This window comes from Oryctolagus cuniculus, chromosome 4, assembly GCF_964237555.1.
Source record: "Oryctolagus cuniculus chromosome 4, mOryCun1.1, whole genome shotgun sequence".
Lineage (NCBI taxonomy): Eukaryota > Metazoa > Chordata > Mammalia > Lagomorpha > Leporidae > Oryctolagus > Oryctolagus cuniculus.
In genome coordinates, this window is record NC_091435.1 from 34,402,955 (window position 1) to 34,429,446 (window position 26,492).

The 26,492-nt window shown below is 40.1% G+C and overlaps 1 protein-coding gene across 26 annotated transcripts in view; it reads left to right on the forward strand.

Moving 5' to 3' along the window:
• ROBO2 (roundabout guidance receptor 2) overlaps positions 1 to 26,492 on the forward strand; it is a 1,427,252-nt gene that overhangs the window by 764,818 nt on the left and 635,942 nt on the right. For 2 of the 26 annotated variants that reach the window (XM_017347173.3, XM_070071924.1), the window contains exon 1: positions 22,309 to 23,049. The exons of the other annotated variants lie outside the window; for them this stretch is intronic. In XM_017347173.3, coding sequence (XP_017202662.1) covers positions 22,989 to 23,049 — 61 coding nt within the window. In that variant the 5' untranslated portion in view covers positions 22,309 to 22,988. Of the gene's footprint in view, positions 1 to 22,308; positions 23,050 to 26,492 lie in introns of those variants that run through there. 26 annotated transcript variants of the gene reach the window in all.

A 26,492-nucleotide genomic window follows, 5' to 3' on the forward strand; every position in this document is an offset into this window, starting at 1 on the left:
TCTATCTTCATGACTCCATTTCAGTAGATTGTATGTATCTAGCAATCTATCCACTTCTTGTAGGTTTCCCAATTTGTTGGCATACAGCTCTTTGTAGTAATTCCTGGTGATTCTTTTTATTTATGTGGTATTTGTTGTTACATTTCCTTTTTCATCTCTGATTTTATTGATTTGGGTCTTCTCTCACTTTTTTTGGTTAGTTGGGCCAATGTTGTATCAGTTGTGTTTATTTTTTTCAAAAAACTAGCTCTTGATTTCACAAATCTTTCATTTATTTGTTTCAATTTTGTTTATTCTCTAATTTTAATTATTTCTTTCTTCCTAATTTTAGGATTGGTTTGTTTTTGTTTTTCTAGATCCTTGAGATGCATTGATAGCTCATTTACTTGGTACCTTTCCCATTTCTTCATGTAGGCACTGATTGCTATAAATTTCCCTCATAACACTGCTTTTGCTGTATCCCATAAGTTTTCATATGGTGTATTGTCTTCATTTGTTTCCAGAAATTTTTTTGATTTCTCTTTTGATTTCTTCTGTGACTCACTGTTCATTCAGGAACGTGTTGTGTGGTTTCCATGTGTTTTCATATGATCTAGAGATTCCTGAGTTGTTGATTTCCAGCTTTATTCCATTTTCAGAGAATATGATTGGTACAATTTTAATTTATTTGAATTTTCTGAGACTTGCTTTATGGCCTAGCGTACGGTCTATCTTAGAGAAAGTTCCATACACTGATGACAAGAATATATATTCTGCAACTATGGGGTGAAAAGTTCTGTAGATATCAGGTATATTTGGTTCATAGTGTCGATTAGCTCTGTTGTTTCTCTGTTTTCTGTCTAGTTGATTTGTCCATTGGTGAAAGTGGGGTGTTGAAATCCCTTGTTACTATTATATTGGAGTTTATATTTCCCTTTAGATCCATTAACACTTTTTTAAATAGCCAGGCACTCTGTAATTGGATGCTTATGCATTTATTACAGTCACAACTTCCTGTTGAATTGATCCGTTAATCATTACATAGTACCCTTCTTTGCCTCTTTTAACAGTTTTTGTGTTAAAGTCTATTTTGTCTGATATTAGGATGGCAACACCTGCCCTTTAATGCTTTCCATTAGCATAGAATATGTTTTACCATCCTTTCATTTTGAGTCTGTGTGTATCTTTGTTGGTGAAATGTGTTTTTTGTAGGCAGCAAATAGATGGGCCTTATTTTTTAATCCATTTGGCCATCTGTGTCTCTTAACTGGAGAGTTGAGGCCATTTATATTCAAGTGACTTTTGATAAGTAATGACTTCGCCCTGCCACTTTTCCATTAATATTCCTGTTATTCACTGTGTATTTCTTTAGTACTTTTACTAGGTGATTTTCTGCCTTCATATTCTTTCATCATGGTGGCTATCTTTCTGTGTTTCTCTGTGTAGCACATCCTTAAGCTTCTTTTGTAAGCCTGGACGAGTGGCAACAAATTCTTTCAATTTCTGTTAGTTATGGAAAATCTTTATTTGATCTTCATTCATAAATGGGAGCATTGCAGGGTACAGTATTCTGGTTGACAGCTTTTTTGTTTTAAGACTTGGACTATATCTTGCCACTTCTGTCTAGCCTGTAGGGTTTCTGATAAGATATCAGCAATGAGTTTAATTGGAGATCCTCTGAAAATAATCTGGCATTTCTCTTGTGTGCACATTTAGAATATTTTCTTTATGTTTTTCTGTGTAAAGTTTAACACGTGTCATGGTGAAGATCATTCCTACTCTTGTCTGTTAGGAGTTCTATGTGCTTCCTCTACTTGGATGCCCATTTCTTTCTCCAAATTGGGGAAGTTTTCTGTAACTATTTCACTAAATAGGCCTTCTTGTCTATTCTGTCTTTCCATACCTTCAGGAATTCCTAAGACCTGATAGTATCCATAGATCTCCAATACTGTTTTAAAGTTTTCTAATTTCTTCTCCCCCTCCTCCTCTTCCTCCTTCATCTCCTCCCTTCTCCTCCTCCTCCCTCCCCCCACCCTCCTCCTCCTCCTCCTCCTCCTTCTCCTCTCCTCTCTCTCTCTTTTATTTTTTGGTCTAACTGTAATATTTCCAAAGATTTGTCTTCTAATTTGGATATTCTTTCTTTTGCCTCACCAAGTCTGCAATTAAGGCTTTCCACCGCATTTTTTATTTGATCTATTAAATTCTTCACTTCTAATATTTCATTTTGATTTCTCTTTAAAATCTAAATTTCTTGGGAAAAATTTTCATTCTTGCTTTTAGGCATTTGTGGAGTTCATTTTTTTTTCTCTGATGGCTTTTATCTTTGAGCTATGCCTCTCTGGCTTAGTAGAATGTCTGTACTTACAGTGGATGAAGAGATATGTGGTGGGTATCGCCATGGAGCTGTGGTCAGTGTTCCAGGGTAGGATGAGTATCCATGATAGCACTCAAATTGGGCATGGCAGATCTCAATGCTCAGGTGTTAGCCCCCAGTGTGTTCAGCGCTATCATATGAAACACACAAATGATCTGTGCAGTCCTCACTGTGAGCAAAGTTCCCACTGCAATGACCTGCTCTAGGCAATCAAGGAGCTCTGCACATGTGGAGCTGTACCCAGTGGTTGCCCAGAGACCCACTTATACCCTGCATCTTCCCATGTAACCACAGACTCCTCACGGTCTCAGCACACAAAGCTCCTACAGTCTGTGGGTGCAGAGATTTCTCTGCTCTGCCAGCCTGTCCAGACAACAGGGAGGCAGATGTTCCTGGAGACAGCTCTGCCTGGGCATCTTGATCCTTGGAGTCTGAAGGTGTCTCATCATCCCAAGTGGTTGCCCGGTTACCTCAGGCTCAGAGTCGGTGGGGACTGTGGATTGTTCCCTCTGCTAGAATCTTTGGGTCACATGTGTACACAAGAACCACTGCTCTCTCCCTGCCACTGCCACCAGTACTACTGAGAAGATGGTTTCCTGTGTTGGCCACTTGCTGTGCACATGCACAAAGTCTTTTGCAGCTCCTGCCCAAACCCAAAATGGCACCTGCCGTTTCTCAGCCGGGCAGCAAGTGCTATTTTCGGGAAGCTGGGGTGAGAAAAATGTGCCTTCTTTTCTTCCACTGGGTCTGCAGGCAACCACTAGCAGTTGCTAGCTCCCAGGACTCAAGTTTGGCCAAATCTCCTTCTGGCTGTATCGCAAGGGGTTGCTGCAGTCTGGTCTTACCAATGTTTCCAAGCTACTGCCCACTCTGGCTCTCAGTTGCTGCAGTTGTGTGTTGGGGAGATTCCAAGAGATAGGAAGTACACTCTCAGGGGAGAATTGGAGAGAAAACTGCATTGTAAATCCTACATGAGAAAAAGGAACGCTGTGGACTGTGTGGAGGGTGTGGACGTGCAGCACAATCATCTTGATTTCATAGTTAAATGTAAAAATAAAGCCACAAATGACGTGGTGAAATCTGAGCAGTGAGTAATGTATCAAGTACCTAGATAGGGAGACATTTCTAAATATAAAGGCATTAGTGAAATAGAAGCTTATTCACAGCTGGTGAGAATGTAAACATTTTCTGTTTTTCCCAAACATTTTTGCAGTACACATTAAGCAACTTATATCTTTTGCGTCAGTCTGTCGATCAATTGAAGAAAATTTGAATTCTGATGAAGCAATGAAAAATTTGCACAATGGCTCAAGGAAAAAGATGTTCAAGCCAGTGTTATTCATTTAGGGAAATAAAGAATAATCCTGCAAATAACCTAAATGTCCAACCATATGGGAATATTAAATGTGGCATGTCTGCACTATGTAATATCACAAACCATATAAAATTGTGTTTATAGGTTTAGTGACATAGGAAAGTTTTATTTCTCAACACTGAATGAGAAATGGGATACAGACTCAGAGTAAGCTTGCAACTGTAAAGCAATATGTAGAAAAACTTGAATATTGATTAAGTAATATGCTGATTTCTTGACTAGTGAGACATGAGTTGTATGGATTCTGTACACTTTTAAGCACTTCAGCATTGTTCTGTATTAAATGTGGTAAAAGAGACTTAACAAATGACAGAATTTTTTAATACTTATATAACAAAATTTACATTTTTACAATTTTAACTATGCAATTCATTAGTATCAAATGCATTCACATTGCTGTGCAACCAACATTCCCTTCCACCTTCAGAACATTTTTCATGTTCCCAAATCAAAACTCTATACCCACTGGGGCCAGTGTTGTGCCACAGAGGATTAAGCTGCTGCCTGCAGTGCCAGCATCCCATGTGAACACTGCTTCATGTCCTGGTGGCTCCACTTCCAATCCAGCTTCCTGCTAATGTGCTTGAGAAAGTAGCAGAAGCTGGCCCAACTACTCGGGCCCCTGTACCAGATGAAGACGAGACTCCTGGCTTCAGTCTTGCCCAGCCCTGGTCATTGTGGCCATTAGTGAACCAGCAGATAGAAGATCTCTGTATCTGTCTCTTTGTCTCTCCTGTGCCTCTACCTATGCCTTTCAAATAAATAAATAAATAAATCCTAAAAACCTCTGTACCCACTAAATAGTAAGTCTCCTTCTCCCCTCTGTTTATCCCTGGGCAGCCACCATTCTGTTTTCTGTGCTGTAAATTTGACTGTTCTCAGAATCTCAAGCAGTAGAATCCTATAGGTTTTGTTTTTCTTTTTTGTGGCTGTCTTGAGAATTACAAATTTTGTAAGCCTTTTTCTTTTGCTTGAAAATACTGGAAAGTTAGGGCTGGCATTGTGGTATGGTTGGAAAATCCCCATACTGGGGCCAGTGCCTATACCAGCTGTTCCACTTCTGATCCAGCTTCCTGTTAATGGCCTTTGAAAAGCAACAGGAGATGGCTCAAGTTCTTTCCACAAGGGAGACCTAGAAGAAGCTCTTGGCTTCACCTGGCCAAGATGGCCATTTGGGGGAGTGAACCAAAGGATGGGAGATTCTCTCTCTCTCTCTGCCTTTCAAATAAATAAATCTTTAATAACATGTAAACCTAGATAGAAAAATTGAGAATCTACCTGTAATAATAAAATTCTAATGTGTAAGTATGAGTCTCTAATTTTAATAAATCTGTTGGTATCCTATATCTACAGCCAAAGCAATATTTAGACATTTTCTGATTATGTTAAAGCCAAAATAAATTAAATGGGACAATAAAGGAATCATGTATATTTTTGAAAACTAAAAATATCTACAGTGTGTTGTATGATGACAGCAGCTTTAATTGAAGTACTGGAAGTATCAAAATGTGGTGTTAGTATTAATATGACCTTTTCTTCAGTGCTAATAATTCAGATTCTCCATGTACATGCCTTCAAACTTATGCACAGGAAGTCAGGCATACATGGAAGGAACACGCAAACCATCCTGGATTTACTGAGCTATTATGTGTTCTTAGCATGACCTCTGAATGTGGCATTGTGGGTTGATTTACTATCTTCCTGTCCAGTTAAACTTTAGAATTTACAATTTGTGCTAATATCCCATCATAGATTGAATGGTCATCTTAAAAACTGTTAAAGAGGCATCAAATTGAAAAAGACACTGGGCAATCAGGAACAGCAGGTGAGAAGACCCTAAGTGTCTAGTGTTTACTGTTCTGAACTTAGTTCCCATTCAGAAACAGGTCTGGCACTGAACTAAACTCTGTCAAAAGTGAGGCGGTGAAATGGAGAGCCTGCATAGTTGATGGACAGGAGTCAAAAAAAAAAAAAATGATCTCAGCTGCAGTAGGAAACTAACTGTACTCTGTTAACCTCAATCGAGATCCGCTCTTCAGGAAAGTGATGTACTTACCGTGGACCCTTGAGTTGGGAATTTGTAGACTAAACTGTACTGAGAGAAAGGAGGAAGAGTTAGATTTTGAACTCCACACTGAGTGCAGTAACTAAGGGTTCAAGATTTGGAGAATGTAGAAATCAGTTGTTTTGGATTGTATTTTAAGAAGCCATGAAATAGCCGGCGCCGTGGCTCAATAGGCTAATCCTCCACCTTGCGGCGCCGGCATACCGGGTTCTAGTCCCGGTTGGGGCGCCGGATTCTGTCCCGGTTGCCCCTCTTCCAGGCCAGCTCTCTGCTATGGCCAGGGAGTGCAGTGGAGGATGGCCCAGGTGCTTGGGCCCTGCACCCCATGGGAGACCAGGAAAAGCACCTGGATCCTGGCTCCTGCCAGGATCAGCGCGGTGCGCCGGCTGCAGCGGCGGCCATTGGAGGGTGAACCAGCGGCAAAGGAAGACCTTTCTCTCTCTGTCTCTCTCTCTCACTGTCCACTCTGCCTGTCAAAAAAAAAAAAAAAAAAAAGCCATGAAATAAGTGAGGAGAAGAGCGAAATTTGCTGCTATCATAAAATGAATCTCGGTATCATCGTTTTTGAAGTATTTTCATGTGTTAACTTTTATCCCCAAAAATCTGTATATGTCTGTTGAATGGGTGACTTAATTGGAGGGAAGGGGGAAGAAAGACATGTTTTGGAATAGATTAATAACATATGAGAAAGCATTGAAATATTAGTGAAGTGACCACTTGTTTGACCTTTCTCTATTTTTTAAGCCTTTCTTTTATTTTTTCTTTTCTTTTCTTTCTTTTTTTTTTTTCTTTTTTCTTTTTTTAGGGAAGACAGAAGGGCTGTCCCTTGGCAATAAATTAATTAGTATGCCTTCTTTAAAAAGGCAAGAGATCAGGAGACAGGGTGGCTAGCTCCACCCTTCAGCGTGTGTGGTGGCTGAATCTAAAGGAAGTGGCCATAAACTTCTAACACAAAAATGTTTCATTATAAGGGGAAAGCCATATCTTTCCATTTTGCTATTAGACATTTAAGGTCGATTAATGTCACTTGCATTCCAACTCAGTCACTGCTTTGGACTTTGTCTACTAAGGGCAGCTTTAACTCGCCATCAGCTCGTGAGACTCCTCTAAAATTGTTTCTTTTTGTCAGGGTTTAGTTAGCATGTTGAACCTTGAAAACAAAATATAATAGAACCTGTCCCAAGTGGCATGAATAATTAAATTTCTGAAAGCTTCCCAGGTTCTTTGGTGTAACAAATTCAAATATAAATTTATTGCTCAGGGCAAAACCAAAGTAATGTCCTACAGTGACTTGGAAATTTAGTTAACATGGAAACTAACAAAAGTTTCTGAAAGAATAGACAAATTGCTCCCAAGAGAACATAAAGGAGGATGACATAAGGTTAGACAAAAGATTCATGTTTTAAGTGAATTTCTTTTGAAATGCAAACTACCTCAGAGAATCTTTACAGCTCTCTGAGGAACGAATCTCCTGGGTGGTATCATTTGTGCTGAAGGATTTTAGAATGGGCTGGTAGGGTGCTAATGGAAAATCCTACCGTCTTGGCATTTGGGGATTTACATGAACAAATCTCCAGAGCACTTACTGAAGATGTTCACATAAATCCGCGCATCACTGCTGGAGAGGCGTTTTCCTTATGGCTGCTTTTAGCTCAGTGTTGCGCACAGCTTTGCTTCTGAAGAGATCCTGATAAGGAAACAGCCTCAATGCTATCTGCAGGCAGACACAGTTCTGCTATGAGCACCTCTGTGTTTCAATATATTTGATTTTAGAAACTGCACGCACCATGAGTGTCCCTGCCACCATGAAACCAAGGGGCCACATTAAATGTTCACAGCCAGGCCATACTCAAATCACAGAAAAGTATGGGTATCTTCAAAAGATGCATGGGAAAAATCTAGTATAAAAATCTATGGGTGGATTTCAAAGTTTCTTGGTGCCAAACTCAACATATCTTTCAATTGCATTTTTCCATGAAATTTTTGAAGGCCTCATATATTTACATTTTGATGTTTAATACTAAGCATCTGTATTAAGTCTATTTCTTGTTTAATCATGAAAACCTATGATAGTTTCCTTAAGTCCTATTGGTTTTTGATAATATACTGTAAAATTCCTATAGAGCATTTACTATCCAGGGATACATTATGACCTTTATGATAGCCATGTGTGAATCATTATAAGCTGTGGTATCAGGGAAGCAAGAATGCAATTTATTTTAAGAGGATTGTGATATTAGAATAAGACAGGCACATAATTCCTATGGAATATATGGTTGAACTGGCATCAGTGATGACCACAACTTATAGTCCACACTTGCGCATATATATATATATATATAGCACTTCACATAATAACTCTTCAATGTTATTTTACAGAATCTGAACTTGCTGCAGTGATTCCTTTTATTTATTTATTTAAGATTTGAGAGTCAGAGGCAGACAGAGAAAGAGAAGGTCTTCCATGTGCTGGTTCACTCCTCAAATGTCCAAAACAGCCAAATCTGGGCCTGGCTGAAGTGGGGAGCCTGGAACTCAATCTAGGCCTCTAAGGTGGGTGGCTGGGAACCAAATATTTGGCTCATCATCTGCTGCCTCCCACTTTCAGTATTAGCAGGAAGCTGGCAGAGCTGGAAGTGAACCCAGTCATGCCAGTATGGGTCATGGGCATCTCAAATCGCAGCTTAACCACTGTGCCAAATGCCTGCCCCATGAAACAGTGAGTATTTATCTTCTGCAAAGATTTATTATTAGTACAAAGGGTGAATAATTATTATTACAAAGGGTGAATTCTTGGAAATGTCTTGTACCTTTGCAAAATAAGAAATAGGATTTTGTTCTTGAGGGGACTATACCTTAGAATTCACTAGTCCAATTCCATCATTTTGCAAAAGAAGGAAATAAAAAACAGAAAGTCAGGATGTAGGGGCAGGCATTGTGTCACAACAGGTTGGTCTGTTGTGTGTGACACCGGCATCCAGTATCTTAGTGATGGCGTGAATCACAGTTATCCACTTCCTATCCGGCTTCCTGCTAATGTGCCTGAGAAGTCAGGAGAGGATGGTCCAAGTACCTGGGCCCCTGCCACCCGTGATGGAGACAGGGATGCAGTTCCTGGCTTCTGCTGAGAGCTTTGCCAGCCCTGGCTGTTGTGACCATTTGGATAGTAAATGAGCAGAGGGAGGATTTCTCTTTCTGTCTTTCCCTCATTCTGTCACTCTTTCAAACAGACCAATAAATCTAAAAAGAAAATCAAGATGTGTTTATAAGACAAGGGTTACTCATGTAATAGCCTGGCATTCAAAATCACTCAATAAAAATTTGTTGAGTGAATTTAATAATTCAGTCATTATTCCCTGATTTTTTTTTATTCTAGCCACTGTAGCTTCTCATATCTAGGAGTCAGATCCACACATAAGTACAGGCATTTTGACTGAGACAATATATTTTGGTATTGGTTTTTGGCATAACAAAGCTGATGTTATTAAGGCAACAGGTTTTTTAGGGGGAGGTTAATGGATTTGTAACTAGAGGAATAGAGGCATAAGGCTACTTATTGAACATTCAGATAAAAAAACAAAATTACATCAGCAGTGAAAAGTCATGTAGCTCAAACATCAATTCTAATTTAAAAGCATTTCTGGAGAGGGGCAAAATATAATTCTATTCTACAGTTGAAGAAATATTATTTCAAGGAAGATTAATATAAATCTGACAAACAGTATCGTTAATAATCCCCTTATATGTTTTTCTGATGACAACAGTGATGACAACATATCAGAAAAAGAAATCTGGGTCTGAGAGCAGTAAGTCAAAAGATTCCTCTTGAAGCCACTAATGCAGTTAGGTCTCTTATTAAGCTGATGACCCAAACACCCATAAAGTGACATCTGGTCTTGTGTATGTGAGAGAGACTGCTATTTGGATTGCTTTCAGAGTTCATGCAAAAGCATTAATAGACATCAGAACAACACAGTCTATGTACAGCAAGAAAACAAATTGGACAATAAATATAAAAAACAAATTTTTGATTAGTGAATTAGAACATGCCAATTGATAAGTTTCTTCATTTAATTTTTTAATATTAACGGATAGGAAGTTTTAAACATCTTTGGCATATGCATGTCAGCATGGTGCTTTATTGAGCTAGAGCAGTCAGTAGAGTCCTCTTGGCACTGAGAGCTAACCTAAGGACCACGAAGGGTCCAATTCAGAACTCTGCTAGTGAATGTAGGTACTCCAGCATGCTCTCAAACACTCTTAGCATCTTTAATTGATGGGAGTGGGGAAATCCACCGCTTAGCTGACACTAGGATGTGAGCTAATGAGGCCACATTACACTACGTCCTAGATGCAGACCCTAAGACTGTTGAATGCCATGGTTTTCTCTAGCGTTTGTTTCAAGGACACCAAGCGTAGCCAACACTCCTTGCCAGTCTTCACCCTTCTACTGTTCCATCACCCCCACCTTTGTTACCCCTTCCTGTTTTAGTTCCTTACTCCCATCCACAACCCGTTGTGGCAAATAAACCAGGACTTGCTCCTAAAATGCCAAGTTCAATAACTGCCAGTTGTTCTCTGAAGTTAAAATGGCGCTGCACATCCTTTCTATAGCCAGAAAAGGATGACTAACATTAAATCAGTCCGCACAGAGTTGTGGAAAGAAATGGACTTCAAAGTGATTCATGTCTCAGTGTACTCATTTATTTTTTATTCTACCAATGTCACTTAATTTCTCAGAGCCTGAATTTTTGGTATTAATAATGAATATTTCTTTATTTAATCTCTGATCTAAAGCTTCACAATTAACATCTCTTGTCTACTTTTTTCCCTGATTTTGTAGATGTGAGTCTTCATTTTCTTGTTTGACTTCAAGTCGCCATGGACATGACTGTGTATTTGTGGGATGTGCTCTTCACACTCAGTATCTTTTCGTATCTACCTTCTTGGAACCCTATTTTAGTGACTACAGTGGCATTGGTAATTCCATTCTTCACAACACCTGCCTTTTTGGGGGTGGGGGGCAGGTGGCACATAGCACTGAATACAGTGTACAGTGTATTTGGTCAGCATATTGGTGAATTTTGTTCAAGATGTTGTTCTGGATTTCTTGTTTCTCTCTTTATTAGGGATGTTGCTTTAGACTGAAAGTCAGATTGTTTAGACTATAGTCCTTTAACTCAATTTAAAAGGATGTGTGTGTGTGTATTTGTATTTATTAAAGATTATGGTGTTGATTCCCTCAGTTTAGGCTTAATATACATATGAAAAGTTACTAAGAAAGCATATATTGTATATTTAGGGAAGCATCCTAGTTTGAAGAGAGTTTTAATTTATTATTTAATACAACATAGAAGAAAACTGATGGTTAAATTGGAGCAGTGATACAGAAGTTGAAATTTGGCTAATTCCTTTTATTTTAAAAGAGGAAAGCTGTAAAAAAAGATGAGAGTTAAGACTTCCTCCTCTCTAAGACTTTATATATTAAATCAACAGAGGAAACAACTTAAGTCTTCTGTTTGCTGCCATAGGCTGTTGTGTAAATCTGGTTCTATGATAACCTTTACTACATTTTGCAAGAGGCAGTCTGTAACAAACATCCATAAAACAGGGGCTGAATATTAACAGTTCCACACAGAGATGATAGTTTCTTGTATTTCTTCTAACGCTTTAATGGTATAGAATTATTTTAAAATTTTGATGATTCTAATTACATAAAGAATTAAAAATGTGCTTAAATGTAAAGAATTAAATTTTAATCAGAAACCACTGATAATTGCAGTCGCTATTAACAAAAGACAATATATAATTACTAAAGTTGTCTTGGTTAAATTAATATAAAATTTAAATGGCTAATTTATGAATAAGGAGCCTATTATTAATTTAAATTGGCCTCTTATCCTTAAGCGATATTATGACAAAATTATAATGGATGATCTTCAAGATATCATTCAGTACTAAAATTCTCACATGAATCTCTTAAATTTTTTAAATTTAAATTTTTCTTCTACTTTAGCTTTCCTTGTGTTGCTATATGTATATACACGTATGGTAAACTTTTAATTTAAACAGATATGGAATACACATTTTGATTTCCCAGGACTTGTACTAATTTATCTTTCATACACTTGGCTTTTAGTCAGTAAAAAGTTATTTTCCCATTTAGAATTTATCAAAACACATAATGGCTTTAAAAGTTTCTCAGAGCCACTATTAACAGAGTGTCACAAATTTAGTTCTTTGAAACCAGAGAAATTTATGTTGTCACCATTCTAGAAACAAGAAGTCCAAAATCAAATTCGGCTGGGCGATGCTCCTGTAGAGGGTCCCAGAGAATCCTTTTTGCCTCCTTCCAAGTCCCCATGGCCTCCCCACATTTCGGCTTGAGGCAGGCTACCTCCAGTCTCTGTGGCTGTCCTTACATACCTAACTTCGCTCCGTGGTTTTCTTATCTCTGTGTACAAATTCCCTTCTTCTTACAAGGATGCTAGTCTTTGGAAGGCAGCTCATCCTCATCCTGTATGAACTCATCTTAATGTGATTACACAGGAAAAGACCCTATTTCTAATAATAGTACATTCTGATGTTCTAAATAGGCACGAATTGGGGGAATTTTATTCAGCTCATTATAGAAACACATAATAGTGAGTCATTTCTCTTTAGTCTTCAGTAACCCATATTGTCACAATATATTTGTATAATTCCTTCCAAAAGTAAAGAAGTTTGCAAGAGGAGAATGTGCGTGATAGTAGATACACCTGATAAAAATTTCCAGTTTCTGCTACCATGACAGGTGGGTAGTGAGGTGGGGCTTGTATCTTGCATAAACAATGAACTGTATGAAACTATCGCTTCCACTCATAAAATTTTACAGCCATAGTCTGCCTTTCCATTTGCTTAGAAAAAATAAATGAGTGCCCCATCAGCCTGGATCCTGGAATAAGAATGATGTGGAGGAGTCTGCAGCTAATTCAAAATATAAAAAGAAATAATATTTGTTGCTTGAGATCTTGGAATTGTATTTATTTGTAGAATGTTTATTCTCAATGGAAGTGATGGGAAAATAGCTTTTGGGAGCAAAATATATTTTATGTGGAATTACAATGTAATATATAGTTCTATAAATTATATATATATATATGGGGGGAGAGAGAGAACATAAACATACTACAGTTTATAGTCGCATTGAAATTCCATGGGGAAGTGATTAGGAGAAAGTCTGAAAATGCTCCCGTCTTAATTCCTTTGATTCATAAACTGGGTGGCTTGCAACATAAATTTATTTCTCACAACTTTGGAGGCTGCAAGTCTCAGGTCAAGGCACTGGAAGATTCAGTGTCTGACAAGGGATCCCTTTATTTTTTAAGATTTATTTATTTATTTGAAAGTCAGAGTTACACAGAGAAGGAGAGGCAGAGAGAGAGAGAGAGAGAGAGAGAGAGAGAGAGGTCTTCCATCCATTGGTACATTCACCAACTGTCTGCAACAGATGGAGCTGCGCCAATCCACAACCAGGAGCCAGGAGCTTCCTTCAGATCTCCTGTGCAGGTGCAGGGGCCCAAGCACTTGGACCATCTTCTACTGCTTTCCCAGGCCACAGCAGAGAGCTGGATGGGAAGTGGAGCAGCCGGTTCGTAAACCAGCACCCAAATTGGATGCTGGCACTGCAGGTGGCGGCTCTACCCACTATGCCACACCACCAGCCCCCAATTTACGGTTTTTATATATTTATATAGTTCTTCCTCACTGTGTCCTCACATTAGAAGGGACTGTATAAATCTCTGGGGTCTCTTTTATAAGGGGACTCATCCCAATCATTGCCCCTAGGATACCATCATGGCCCTGAGGCTCCACCCTCTAATGTCAGCACCTTGGAGATTAGGATTTCAATACATGGATTTCAGGAAGACAAAAACATTCAGGCCAGGACAGCAAATGACAATCAAAGCAAAATGCTGAGAGACTCTGTTGCTGAGTATCTGAGCTCATCCTGGGTCTACTGTAGGCCTTGTTGGAATGAGATACGAGTCTCAGCTACAAATTCTGACACTTTCAAGGTTTCTTCACTAATTTAAGTTTTTTTATAATTACTCTAAATGATGGGGCTAATAACATCACCTTCCTATGTTTTGTGAGAATTAAATAAGAATCAGTATAGAAGGTATACTCTAGTACTTGCCATCTTGTAATTGCTTCCAATTGGAGGCATCATAATTTGTTGCAATATTAATCAAAGTTTAATAGCATCTGAAGAAATATCACATTGTCATTAAAATTCCAGGCAATATTCAAAGCAGTTGGCTGGGCTGTGTTGCATAAGGCCCGTGAAGCCATTTGGTCTGGTCCTACCAAGGCATACTGCATGTAGGCCTTAAAACTCAATAAACCTGTAGTGGGCTAATTTATAAATTGATAATTTTTTATGGCCCACACATTATGTTATAAATATCCAAATGGACCTTAGCAGAAAGAAGGTTTTCCGCTCCCAATACTAAGAATAATAGAACTTCAATAATTGAACATAATGTTCTCAACTGATAGCCCAAAATATTCAAGAGAGAGAGAGTGTGTGAGTTCACCCTTACTCACTGTGGGACTCATTTATTGCTCCAGTAGCCCAGTGGTTTCCACAGGATTTGGCCATCCAGTGACTGAAGAAAGACAGCATTCAGGATGAAGGTTTGGGAGAGACTTTAGAGGCCAGATCTGGAAGCATCTACATTCCACCTGCCATAACTCGGTCAAATGGTTCAGTCAAATGGCAAGGAGGGCTGGGCATTTTGTCCAACCTCTGTGTGGAAGAAGGAAAGGAAGTTACTCTTGGTTAACGAATAGTACGGTCTTGGCCATCATCGTGGAGGCTTGTTAGAATGTTGCAGTGACCCTCAGTGTTAAGAACCAGCTACAGTGTACACTGTATCAAGTTATTTAAATGTAATATACAAATGCCCTTATGAGTTGCTACTCTTGTTTTGTTGAAGAGATTGTTAAGATCACACTGTAGATGGTAGAACCAACATTAGAGCATAGATCTCCTGTCCAGGTCCGATTCCAGAGCTCTAGGTTTTAGCCAGCATACTATATCATTTTCCTGTATTGGAACACATTCATTGCCCCTTCTCCTTGCAGAGGTAATAGAGGGGAAATATGGCCTCAGTGTTAGGGAAGACTACAATTGTCCTGGCTATAAGGAAATGATTTGCTTAAGACTGTAAAAAAGAAAAAAAGTCTTCTGGCAATCTTTAAAATAAACGTTTGTTTTTGCTAGTTTCAACATGATCCAGAGTGAAGGCAGGGAAATAGACTACCAGAATCCCTATAACTATTCCTTTATCTTTCTCATTTAATTTTTTTTTTTTTACCATGAATGCATGGTGGGGAGTAGAGAAGAAATAAATTAAAAAGTAAGAAAAACCTGGACTTCAGACAGCTATAGAGACAGACAACAACCACAACACAACCAGAACCAAAGCCGGCACCACCACAAAAAACCCTCAGCTCTCATCAGGCTACACCTTTGTCATGGACCGTGTCCACACTAATTCTACTTCAGTAGTGTTTGCCAGAGTGCTGCCAAAAATGACTGTGTGAGGGTATATGAAAAAGTTCATGGAAAATAGAATCAAAAGATACATTTGTTTCGGTACAAAAAAATTGAAATCTGTGTATAGAGATCTTCAAAAAGCTCATGAAAAAATGTATATTATAGAAAAGTTGGATCAATTTCAATTTGTTATGTGAAAATAAACTTATCTTTTTACAAATTATTAGGGCAAGTGAGCAAGCGAGCAAGAGAACGCTCATCTGCTGGTTCAGTACCCCAGAACCTATATTTCTCATTGTCTGCTCTCCCCAGATGCCTGCAATGGCTGGGGCCAGGCTTAAACCAGGCTCTGGGGAATCAATCCAGATCTCCCACATCGATGACAATAATTCAGTTACAGGAGGTATCACAGCTGCCTCATGAGGTCTGCATTAGCAAGAAGCTGGAGTCAAGAGCTGAAGCTGAGCATCAAACCCAAGGCAGTTCAGTATGGGAATTGGGAGTCTCAGTTGGCATCTTAACAAGCTGGCCAGATGCCGGCCTCTCCTATTTTTAAGCACAACTATACTATCAGGATACCTTGCTGGTGTCTAACAACTAAAACCCTGGCATTCTTTGTAAAAAGAACTTTCGGTGCTCTACAGCAGTCAATTTCAACCTCAGAATTTATTTGATCAGGCACGTTAAAATAATCTGGATATTGGAAAAGAATCAGAATGTGTTTCCAAACAGATTAGTTCTTTAGTATGGTAGAACCATAGGCAGTTCAATTGGATTACATGTGCCCTTGGATTCATGCCATGGTATTATTGTAAGAGGGAAAAAGCAACTTTTTTTTTTTTAAATTTGAAGGAGCCATTTTGAAATGTGTCTAATAGACACTTGAATGAGCAGAGAACCATAAATTCTAGGACCTCTGAAAATAAGGACCCTTTCCTCAAATCTGTGACAATCCATTGTTTTTAAGAACAATAAAAATTCTGTTTTGGGTTTACAATATTTTTTCCTATTAGGATTACAGTTATGTGCTGCTAAAATTCAATTATACGAAGTCCAGATTGGAACAGATGGACTTGGAAGAGTTTGGCAAACAATCAAAGGGATTTTCTTGGTTTCAAGATATTATGGTATAAAAATAGCAAAAACTGTAGTATTTTTATGTCATTAAAGTTAGGCTATAAACAAAAACAAAAGCTTTAGGTCTTTAAAGAAGAAATGATAAAATAATGAGCAGGAAAAAAATAAAAATCCCTGCACACATACATGGCCTAGCCCTTCCAGACAATGACTGAAGTTGCACTTTCGGCTGATTTGTACTTTTTTTGTTTGGCAATTTTGCTTATTTTGTGAAAACATTAGCCTAACCTATATGAGAGGTTATCATCTCTGTTACTGAAGAGTTACTTTTTAACTTTTCTTGGGGGTTTGGGTTTTGCATTTTATTAAGATGCATGTGTGTGTTGATGAATGACTTGTCCTAAAATGACGAAGATACAGAAAATATCATTGACCTCTGAGATACTTTTGATTTGAAAAATTTCAAATTTTAAGGTGTACACATTTGGAGGAATTATGCTTCATGTTAAATACAACTATTTTGGTATTTGTTCAAAAGCTATGTTAAGTTTGGAGCTGTCGCTAAACTTTTCAATCAAAACAGAAAATGATTTTGCAGATTGATTTTAATAAAGAAAATCTTTTTCTCAAAAGCAGGTGACTTTTGACAAACAGCTTTTTAATGAAATATGACTAAATTTAAGTCAATTTCAACCTCATATTTCTAAAGATGGAATTTCAAAATATGTCTAGGTAATATACCAAAAATACTATTCACAAATAGATACATATTTATAGGTAAATTGTAGAAAATACTTATATTATCTGTAATAAAGAAGTATTAGTGAATACTTCAAAGCGAATTGGTTGATGTTTGGAAAATATTTTGAAAGAATAATATTCACTTTATTGTGGCTCCTAAAAATTGTTTTTGGAACAAGGTGCGGTGTAATGAAAAAATAATGTAGGAATGAATGAGTCATCCTTCTCTGATCAGGATTTTTAATGCTTCACTTATTTTAATTGTTGTGTTCTTTTGTAGATAGATAATAACCCATACATTTATTAAAAAGTGGTATTTCTATAAAACATGGTAAAAACATAAATAGAAATATTTGAGTTGAACAGATAATAGATGCAGATCTTTTAGGTTTGAAAAGATTATTTAATTTTTGGAAAAAAGGCCACATATTTATGTTTTGATGCAGAAATCTATGTGCTTTGGTGCAAGTATTTTCTTAAATTGATCAACGAAAGCAAATTATTAAAGTGTTATAATATTTCTTCAGGGTAGAAGATGTCTTAAGTCAGTTGCAAGAGGTACTGCCTCATCTGGAGAATGTGGGTTTTGTAGTCAGATCTGAGTTTCAAAGACAATTGTGCCATTTATCAACTTGAGTTAGGTATCTTCAGTGTTCTCTGTGCAATGCAAATAATATCAGCAACATAAAGCTCTTAGAGCAGTTTAACAATACAATAAAGTTTTAAAAATTAAAGGATTCTTTAAAGTGGCAGATATTAGAATAATCATTGTGGATCAAAAAAATTTTTCAGATTCTTTTATTTATTTTGAAACTCAGAGTTGCAGAGAGGGAGGGAGAAAGAGAGAGCTTCCATCCACTGGTTCACTCTCCAGCTGGCTATAATGACCAGCGCTGAGCCAGGCCAAAGCCAGGAAGCAAAGGCTTCTTCCGGGTCTCCCACATGGGTGGCAGGTGCCCAAGCACTTGGGTCATATTCCGCTGCTTTTTTCCAAGCCATTAGCAGGGATCTGGATTGTAAGTAGAGCAGCCAGGACTCAAACCAGCGCCCATCTGGGATGCTGGCATCGCAGGCAGCTGCTTTATCCAGTGTGCCACAACGCCAGCCTTCAAAATTTTGATTTTTCTATGTATGCTGGCTTATCACAAAGGGCATGCTGGGAGGAGTGAAAAAAGGATTAGGGGTTTGCAATTTATACCACATTCTTGTGAAACCTAGTATAAAAATAAGTCTTAATACTTTATATACTCCTTTGTGCAGGTTGCCTTCCTGTGGCTATGTCATAATTCTCCCAGAATGCCATGTCAGAAGTTCAGTCACAAAGAAGACCATCTGATCAGCTTACTCAAATTAGGGTTAATTATAGTCTGTTACACACCATTATCTTTAGATGGAGTAAAATATATATTTATCTGGTAGGCTCATTTTGAGTACATAATAATACTATTCCACGTTTTACATGAAAGAACCTAGATTTCTATGTTCAGTCCTGTATTCAACTGCCTGTTTAGCTAAGAAAATTCTTATCTGAATACATGTGAAAGCCAGATCCCCATTTGATTTCCTGTATACTTAAACCCTCTGATTTGGTGAAGGAAGCCTTATTGTTCACAATCATTTCTGGCTTCTTAATGAAAACCTAAGAAAAACTTTTTTTTTTTTTTTTTTTGCTAAAGCCCTACTAACATTGAATTTCCAGCTTCTAGTAAGTTAGGTTAAGGTTTCAACACATCCCTTTAATTAAAACAAAAATTAGAGTGAAACATTCCTGTCTTAGACCAACAGTGTTGACTAAAAATGTGTTAAATATATTGAAATACACATATTTATCAAGTACAGATCTTAGCAAATCTGTCACAAGTTGGTGTCTATTCTTGAATTTAATGCTTTTCATATCAAATTTCCCATTGATGGCTGATTATTGTTGGAGTTTTAGTATTACTGCTTTGGTTATAGTCCTAAATTATCCTATGGGATGAGATTATTTAAAAAACATATTCATTTATTTTATCAGTTTGAAAGGCAGAGAAAGAGAGGAGATAGATATGTCTGCCATCTGCTTTTTCACTCTCCAAATGCATGATAACAGCCAGCGTTAGGCCAGGCGGAAGCCACAAGTCAGGATCTCAATCCAGATGTGGCAGGGAACAGACCCTTGTGGCCATCACCTCCTGCCTTCAGGGTGTGAGTTAGCAGGAAGCTGAAACTGGGAGTGGCACTAGGACTCCATCCCAAGCACTCCCAGATGGGATGCAGGCATCCCAACAGCAGCTTAACCAGTACACAAAAAAATGCCTGCCCCTGGGATGAGATTCTTAGGAAATCATGTTTTCCTTGGTTATATTTCATATTAAATGAGATACTGACAGAACATTCTCTTTTTCAAAAAAAATCATTTATAAGCTTGTTTTCAAGAAAAGCAGAAAACAGAAACTCAAACTCCTTCCTTACAGACACGATTGTATAATGTAATAGCTGATTGCAAAAGGAGATGGTAGCAGTCTGAAATCACTGACTTGCTTTGTCACTTTCAATAGGTAATTATGAATACAAAAATGATTTTTTGGCCAAAAAAGGCAATTAAATGTAACAACAGATTTCCTTTATATGAACCTCTTCTCTGTGAGATCATTTATCATAGTCCACATAAAAAAATTTCGGTGAGATAAGCAGCAGCATGTTCTCAGCCCTAGAGGATGACAACAATTGGTGGGTCAGTGGCCAGCTGATTCTTCCAGCTCCCCACACACAAAGGCTTTCTGGCTCTGTGAGCGACTTCACAGGTTACCCAAGAGCAGGCAGTATAGGTGGTGAATTTACCAAGTATAAAACTGAACCTCTCCCCTGCTTGATTAATGAATGGCCATAAGAAAACTCTTCCAAATGAAATATTCCAGTATGTTCCTTTTTGAGATCAATCCTAAGATTAAAGGTCTGGGAAGTCTTTAGGATTTGCTAATTCCTGCAGTATTGGAGACAATTTTCAGAACACCTTTTTCTGCACCCATGTAAGGAAGTTTGAGATGGGGGAGTATATAATTGAGAAGAGTGAGGTAGATTTTGCAATTGCTGACTTTCGACCTAGTCCAAATGTTTTAAATCAAAGTTTCAAGAATTATCTATTATCTTCCAGTATTCTAGAGGTATGAAATAGATGCTAATCCAATGAATTTGGGGATTTTTCTAGACCGCAGAATTATGTAATTTAGACTTCTTGACCCGTTGCGGTAATGTGTGGCAGTGGGGAGTATGGGAACTTGTTTCCTTTTGACGGTGTAGCCAGTTACTTTAATACGATGCTCAAATAATACCTCATTGAGAATACTGTCCGATTTGAAATGATTTAAGTTGAACACATTGATGCACCTTTTCCCCACCAGCTACATACTGTAGATTCGAAGTGTGCTGAAATTGCTCTCAATGCTTGTTAAGAAGAGTGGTGTGTTCATGTCATTATCTTAATTGTCAAGCACGCCAATGCGTCCTAAGAACTCCGCTAACTGCTCGAACACGACACACGGCACACGACACACGGCCCGGGATTGTCCAGGGTGAACTAAGTTAAGTAGCCGCACCATTCGTTTATCCAGCCGAACAAAAGGCTCTTCCTCAAACTGAGACTCTTTCCCAGTATTTTCCAGTAGGGGGAACTAAAGACTCACCATCCAGCGTTTGGCCGGGAGCAGGGATGCGCGCGAGTCTCTCTAAGCTGCCTTCTAATCAGCCGAAGCAGCATCAAACAGCTCCCTGCGAGCCGAGCCTGTGATCACACGTGGGCCGGCCACACCGGCCAGGCCGGGGCACCCAGCCACTGGCATCCCTTTGATCTAACGTGGGCTTCTTCCATCATCCCGGGTCCCGAATGGAATCCGCTCGGCAGCTTTTGCCTTTACGCTTGGGGGAGTGGGGGGGGGGGGAGGCTGTCCTCTTTGGGCGGAAATCTGACTCTTTCTGAGCGTTTATGAGTCCAGTTGTGTTATCGGTTTCCTGGATCAAAGCCTTTCCGCTTTTCCTTGCGATGGTGCTGCTCCCTGGAGGGCGAAGGCTTGGGACATCCGCCCCTCCCGGGGGTCCTGGATCCCGGCTCCCCACTTTCCCCATCCTGTGCTTAGATCCCTGAGCCCCTCCCTCTCCAAAGTCACCTTTGAGTGGTCAACAGGCAACTGCGCAACGGAGGAGGGGATGCCCCTTCCCTCCAGCCCTCTTGCCCCGGGGAGGGGAGAGTGGCGCAGAGCTGGGCTGCACCGTGTGGGGAGAACTTGGACATTCCTGTCCGACCCCCAGCTTTTATTTATTTATTTTTAAAGCCATAGGAAGCACCCCAGGCAGGCTTTCCGCTCCACAGGGCGGTTTTATTCCGTTCCCTTTCCTTTCCCGGCTCCCGCCCAGCCTCTCCTTTTGCTAAGAGGTGAAGACTGAGTGTTGGTGTGATTTTAACGGGTAATGAGGCTGCGCCCCGGGTGCTGGAGGATGATCTTTTTCCAGAAAGCGCGTGCAGCTCCGGCAGACGGAGGGATGAATAATTAGGAAGGGCTTCCATGAAATCACTCACCAAGAAAATTACCTGCCCATTAAACGGGCCGCGGCGAGGAGCAGGAGGCTAGAGCCCACCTATCCCCTCCAGAGGCGGGAAGGAGCTGGGGAAGCCAAGGAGGGGCCGGAGGTGACCAGTGGCCTCGGCCTCTGGGCAAAGCCGGCGGGGGGCTCCCGGATTCATTCTGACTGGTGCTCTGGGGCTGGCGCCCCCTGCCCGGCAGGGTGGAGGCGTGAGGAGGTGCAGGGCTCAGCGCACCCCCTGCAGCCCCCGCCCCCTCTCCAGGGCCGACTCGGAGCAGCTTTCGTTCCTCCCCTCCCTGCCCGCCTCCTCGCCGCCTTCACTCTTGCAAGTCCTGCCACCCGCGGCAGCTGCAGGAGGAGGCACACGCTGCACTGCTGGGCTGCCGGAGCCGCGGCCGCCGCTTGCACCCGGGCGAGCGGCTGGAGCGCGCTCCAAAGCTGCCCCGCTCGTGGCTGCCAGGCTCCCGCGGCTGCTCCGCTCCGGCCGGCAGACGCGGGGCGCCCCATCCCCGAGAGGCGGCACCGCGGGGGTGGCCGCCAGCCTCCGCCCGGCCCCTCCCTCGCTCCCTCCTCCTCCTCTCCTCCCTCCCTGCAGCCTCACCACGTAGGAGTTCGGATTCTCCACCCGAGTCGTCCTGATTTCTCTTTTCCTCTCTCTTTGGAGGGAGGCTGCCACACGGAGGCCCCGCCGCCGCTGGGGCTGCCCGCCTGCAAAAGTGCTGCTTTGACACATGCTGCTTAGGGAAGTTCAGTGAGAAATAATAATAATAAAATTCCCAAACTCGGGACGGAGAGCTGCTACGGAAGCGATCGGGAGGGAAGGAACAACCCGTAGGCAGGCCAATGGTTTTTCGGCAGCGCGCTGGCAAGTTTGTGGAACACTTTCTAGGAATTAGGTCTTTTTTCTCCCCCTTCATCTTCTTGACTTGTGAAGGAAGATCTTGGCTTTGGATTGCCATGGAGCCTGAGGAGAGAGGGTTAGACACACTTGAATAGTCCCTCCGGCTGGGTTGAGTTGGTGGGAATTGAGGAAGAGTTGGAAGCGCAGCGGCCTTTTGAAGTGCCCTCCGGGACTCCGGCTGGATCTCCATGTGCCCCGCGGAAGACCTGTCTCCACCAGCCCTTCTGCTCCGGGGATCTGCGCATCTTGACGTCGGTCCCCATCTAGGAAAGTCTCAACTTTGGACCTACCTCTTTTTTTGATACTTATTTTTGTACTTTTTTGCTCTCTGGGATTGGTTTCTTAAACGATCTGGATCCTTTTTAATGTGTCAAAATGAGTCTGCTGATGTTTACACAAGTACTGCTCTGTGGATTTTTATACTTTCGGGTGGACGGTAAGTTAAAGATGCTTTTATCCTTTGTGTCCCTTTCAAACCTCCCCCTCCCCACAAAAAAAATCCACCTCATTTCTTTGAGTCCAGAGTGCACTGTAAATAAAATGTCATTACGTCTGTCAGTCTGTCTTGGGCAGGCGCTGGGTCTTCCAGGATAGAGGGTTTGAGGCTTTTGTTTCCTAAACTGCTGCAAGGGGAACATGTTAGTAATCACCTATTGTTATTGCTGTTGTAATTTAATTAATTGAGTAGGGTAATAAATGATGGGCTTCCAGCTTTGTTAGAAATGGTAAAGTGAAAAAAAAATTTTTTTTGAAAGAGCCCAGTACTCTGATGCCTGCTCTCTATTTGATGTTTGCTGCTGTGTTTGAACTTTGGCTTTGAAGAAATACAGTCAACAGACACTCCAAGGAAGATTCAATGGGTTAAGGATGTGAGACTGGGTATCCTTGGGATCAATATCTATCACCTGTGTGCCGGAGATGGTGTCCTAGCGTGAAATCAGACGGAAGACTTCAGGTCATAGGGAGAAAACTGTCCAAAGTGAGACTGGGCGAGGCTCCAGAAGGAGGTGGCAGCCGCTCTGGGATGTCTGCAGGCGTACAGCACTCAGCTCTGTCCCCAGTGGACGAACAATAACGGGACCTGAAACAGGTGCTGTAGGTGTCTCCCTCCAGGTTGAGTCTGTATGTCAGGCAGACAGCATTCAGACTCTGCTTCTCCTGTCTTTTGTTCGGATTTGGTTTCCCGGGATATTTTCACAGGATCTTTCTTAGTTGTTAGTGACATGATTTCAAAATCCTTGTGGGGAGCTCTTTTGATGGAAGAATGGAAATAATCATTAACACACTTTTTTTGTTTCAAAAGAAGAATGTCAAAGGGATGTTGGTATTAGTCTCGAAGAGACTTAGAATTTTCAGTCTATGGAAAGGATTGGTAAAAAGAAAACTGGTAGTTTCCCAACCCCCAAAATTCAGATTATAGTGTGTCAGATTTGTAATTTCTTTACTTACAAAGAATCTGAGGTGTATAGGTCTGCATATTTGAGCCATCACAATAGCTTGTTGCTACATAAACTTTGCTCCAGCATTTGCATTGTGGACAAATTCATTATTTGCGACACTGTCTGTTTTCGCCCATCTGTGGGAGCTAACTTTGTTCTTGGCAGCTGCTGCTGTGTAGAACCCAATGTATGGGACTCAGAAAGGAAGCTTTTCTATAAACATGAGGCAATCCAGATGAGTTTACCTACTGTCAAGTGGCTGTTTTCAATCACGGATACATGAGAATCCTTGCCCCCTGGTGATAGTAGGCAAGGGACGCATCTGTGTGCCCTGCTTCTGTCTTCCTTCTAAGTAGTAGATGTTGAGGAATCAACCTTTGTGAATTATACCATGGAGATGTCTATAATCATATCGATTATCATTCCCCACATATTTTCTTCAACAGTATAGGATACATGTAGCTTACCATAAGCAAAATGTTTGCATATTTGTCTCAACTGTGTTTGGTTATCATGATAAGCAGACTTTGGCATAACTCTTAAAATAATAAGTTTTCATCAACCGTGAATTTACATATCTTAATGACAGAAATGCATGTATAAACTCTTTATTAGAATACAGAGTTATTGAGATTTGCTTTTCTTTTTTAAAAATGTGTCACTGGGAGGAATACAATTAAATTGCTCAGTGGAAGTGACAGAGGGAATCAGAAGTGCTTGGTGTTACAGAATGTAATTAATGTACTAGAGTGGTTGGAGATCTTTGAAACAAATGCAATTAACCAGCTTGCTGGGACAGCAGTAGCAAGACATCATTTCTCTCTTCGTTCCATCCCTTCTATTCTCCCGTTCCTCCCTCCTTCTCTCTCTCTCTCTCCTCTTCCAGATCACCACTCTTCTGCCCAAAAGACACACTTAGGACCTTTGTTCTAATTGAATGTTAGTGTAGGGGAGAAATTTGTGTCTGGGCCACAGTTACGCAGCAGAATTCATAATTACATAGTGAAAAATACCTGCGATTTAAGGAATTGAGGCTGAAAGGGCAGTCCTAAATTTTATGCGTGAAATGAGTTGTGTAGTTAGCATCTACTGAGTCGTGCCAAAGGCTAAGGAAATTGAGGATGGTCTTCCTGAATCAGTGTGGTGATCATACCTTTGACATTGGGTGGCCTTTGGATATTTCAGAATGATGACAGCCTCTTCATGGGAATTGTTGAAAATTTGGGATGTGAACAACACTGCCCTCTAGGCTGCTTGAACACATTGGGGCTGAGCACTCAATGTACATGATAAGTGGGCTGGTTTGTAGGATCTCTAAGCTTTGTTACCCTTCCAGGAATCTGTGATTTCTATTTACTTATTACCTTTCTTGGAGGTGTGTGCCTACTCTCCATATGAATTTCAAATTTAGAGAAGCTTGTACCATTTCAAAGATATACTGACTATCCTTGTGCTAGACACAGAAATTAATTTTATTCAGTGACAAATGATACATAGATTTGCATTGAAATTTGCTTGGTGGGTTATTTATATGTGCATTTTTATGGTGTATGAAAAAAAGCTAGAGTTTGGCCTCCTCGTAGAAGATACGTGCTAATATTATTTATGATTTTTCAGTATCCTGCCCTTGTAACAACCTATAGAGAATAAATGTTAAGTTGGTGAAGAACTATAGGCAAACTTTTCTGTGTGGGATGTAAATAGAGATATTCTCATCTGGCACAGACTGATTAACCACATACATATTTTTCCCTACAATTATGAAAGAGGATACATATTGAGTTTAGCCTTTGCTTTCCAAAATTCTCTACTTTAAAATAGGAATAGGGCTTTTCAATCATTTATGAAGAGCTAATCAGAGCTATCACAGCTGTATTCCATACAGTATGTCAGTCTGATAATTTTACAATACTGTAAAGAGATGTCTTAAAAATGGGGGTGGTTTTCTCACTTGTTAACTGTTCTGAAGTGAAAATGGCACATAAGGTATTTGGAGAGAGAAAGATAATGCATGTGCAAAGTGCAGATGTATAATCTTCCATAGGTTTATACATTTTGCTAAAGTGCTTCTTTCAGTAATGGGCTCATTATTGTAGCCATATGTAGTCTATTTCAGATCGTAAATTGCATATAAGTAACCTGAAATTTGTTCTTGGAGTTATGCAGTAATATCATGTCTGAATTGGCTGTGTTTGAATAACCTTTGATGCTGTGCAACATGTGGACCATAAAACAAAAGGATTTCTTAGGACATTAAGCAGGAATATCTTAAAGCAAATGAAAGTCATGCTAATACACAGAACAGTTCTGGTCATCTTACCCCTGAGCAGCCTATGCAGCACAGCATCTTTGCTAAGAAGAATAGAGATGTATAAGCGCATTGCTTTAATTTGGGTACATATAAGTAAAAGGGTGTGTGTGTGCATGTGTGCGTGCAGTA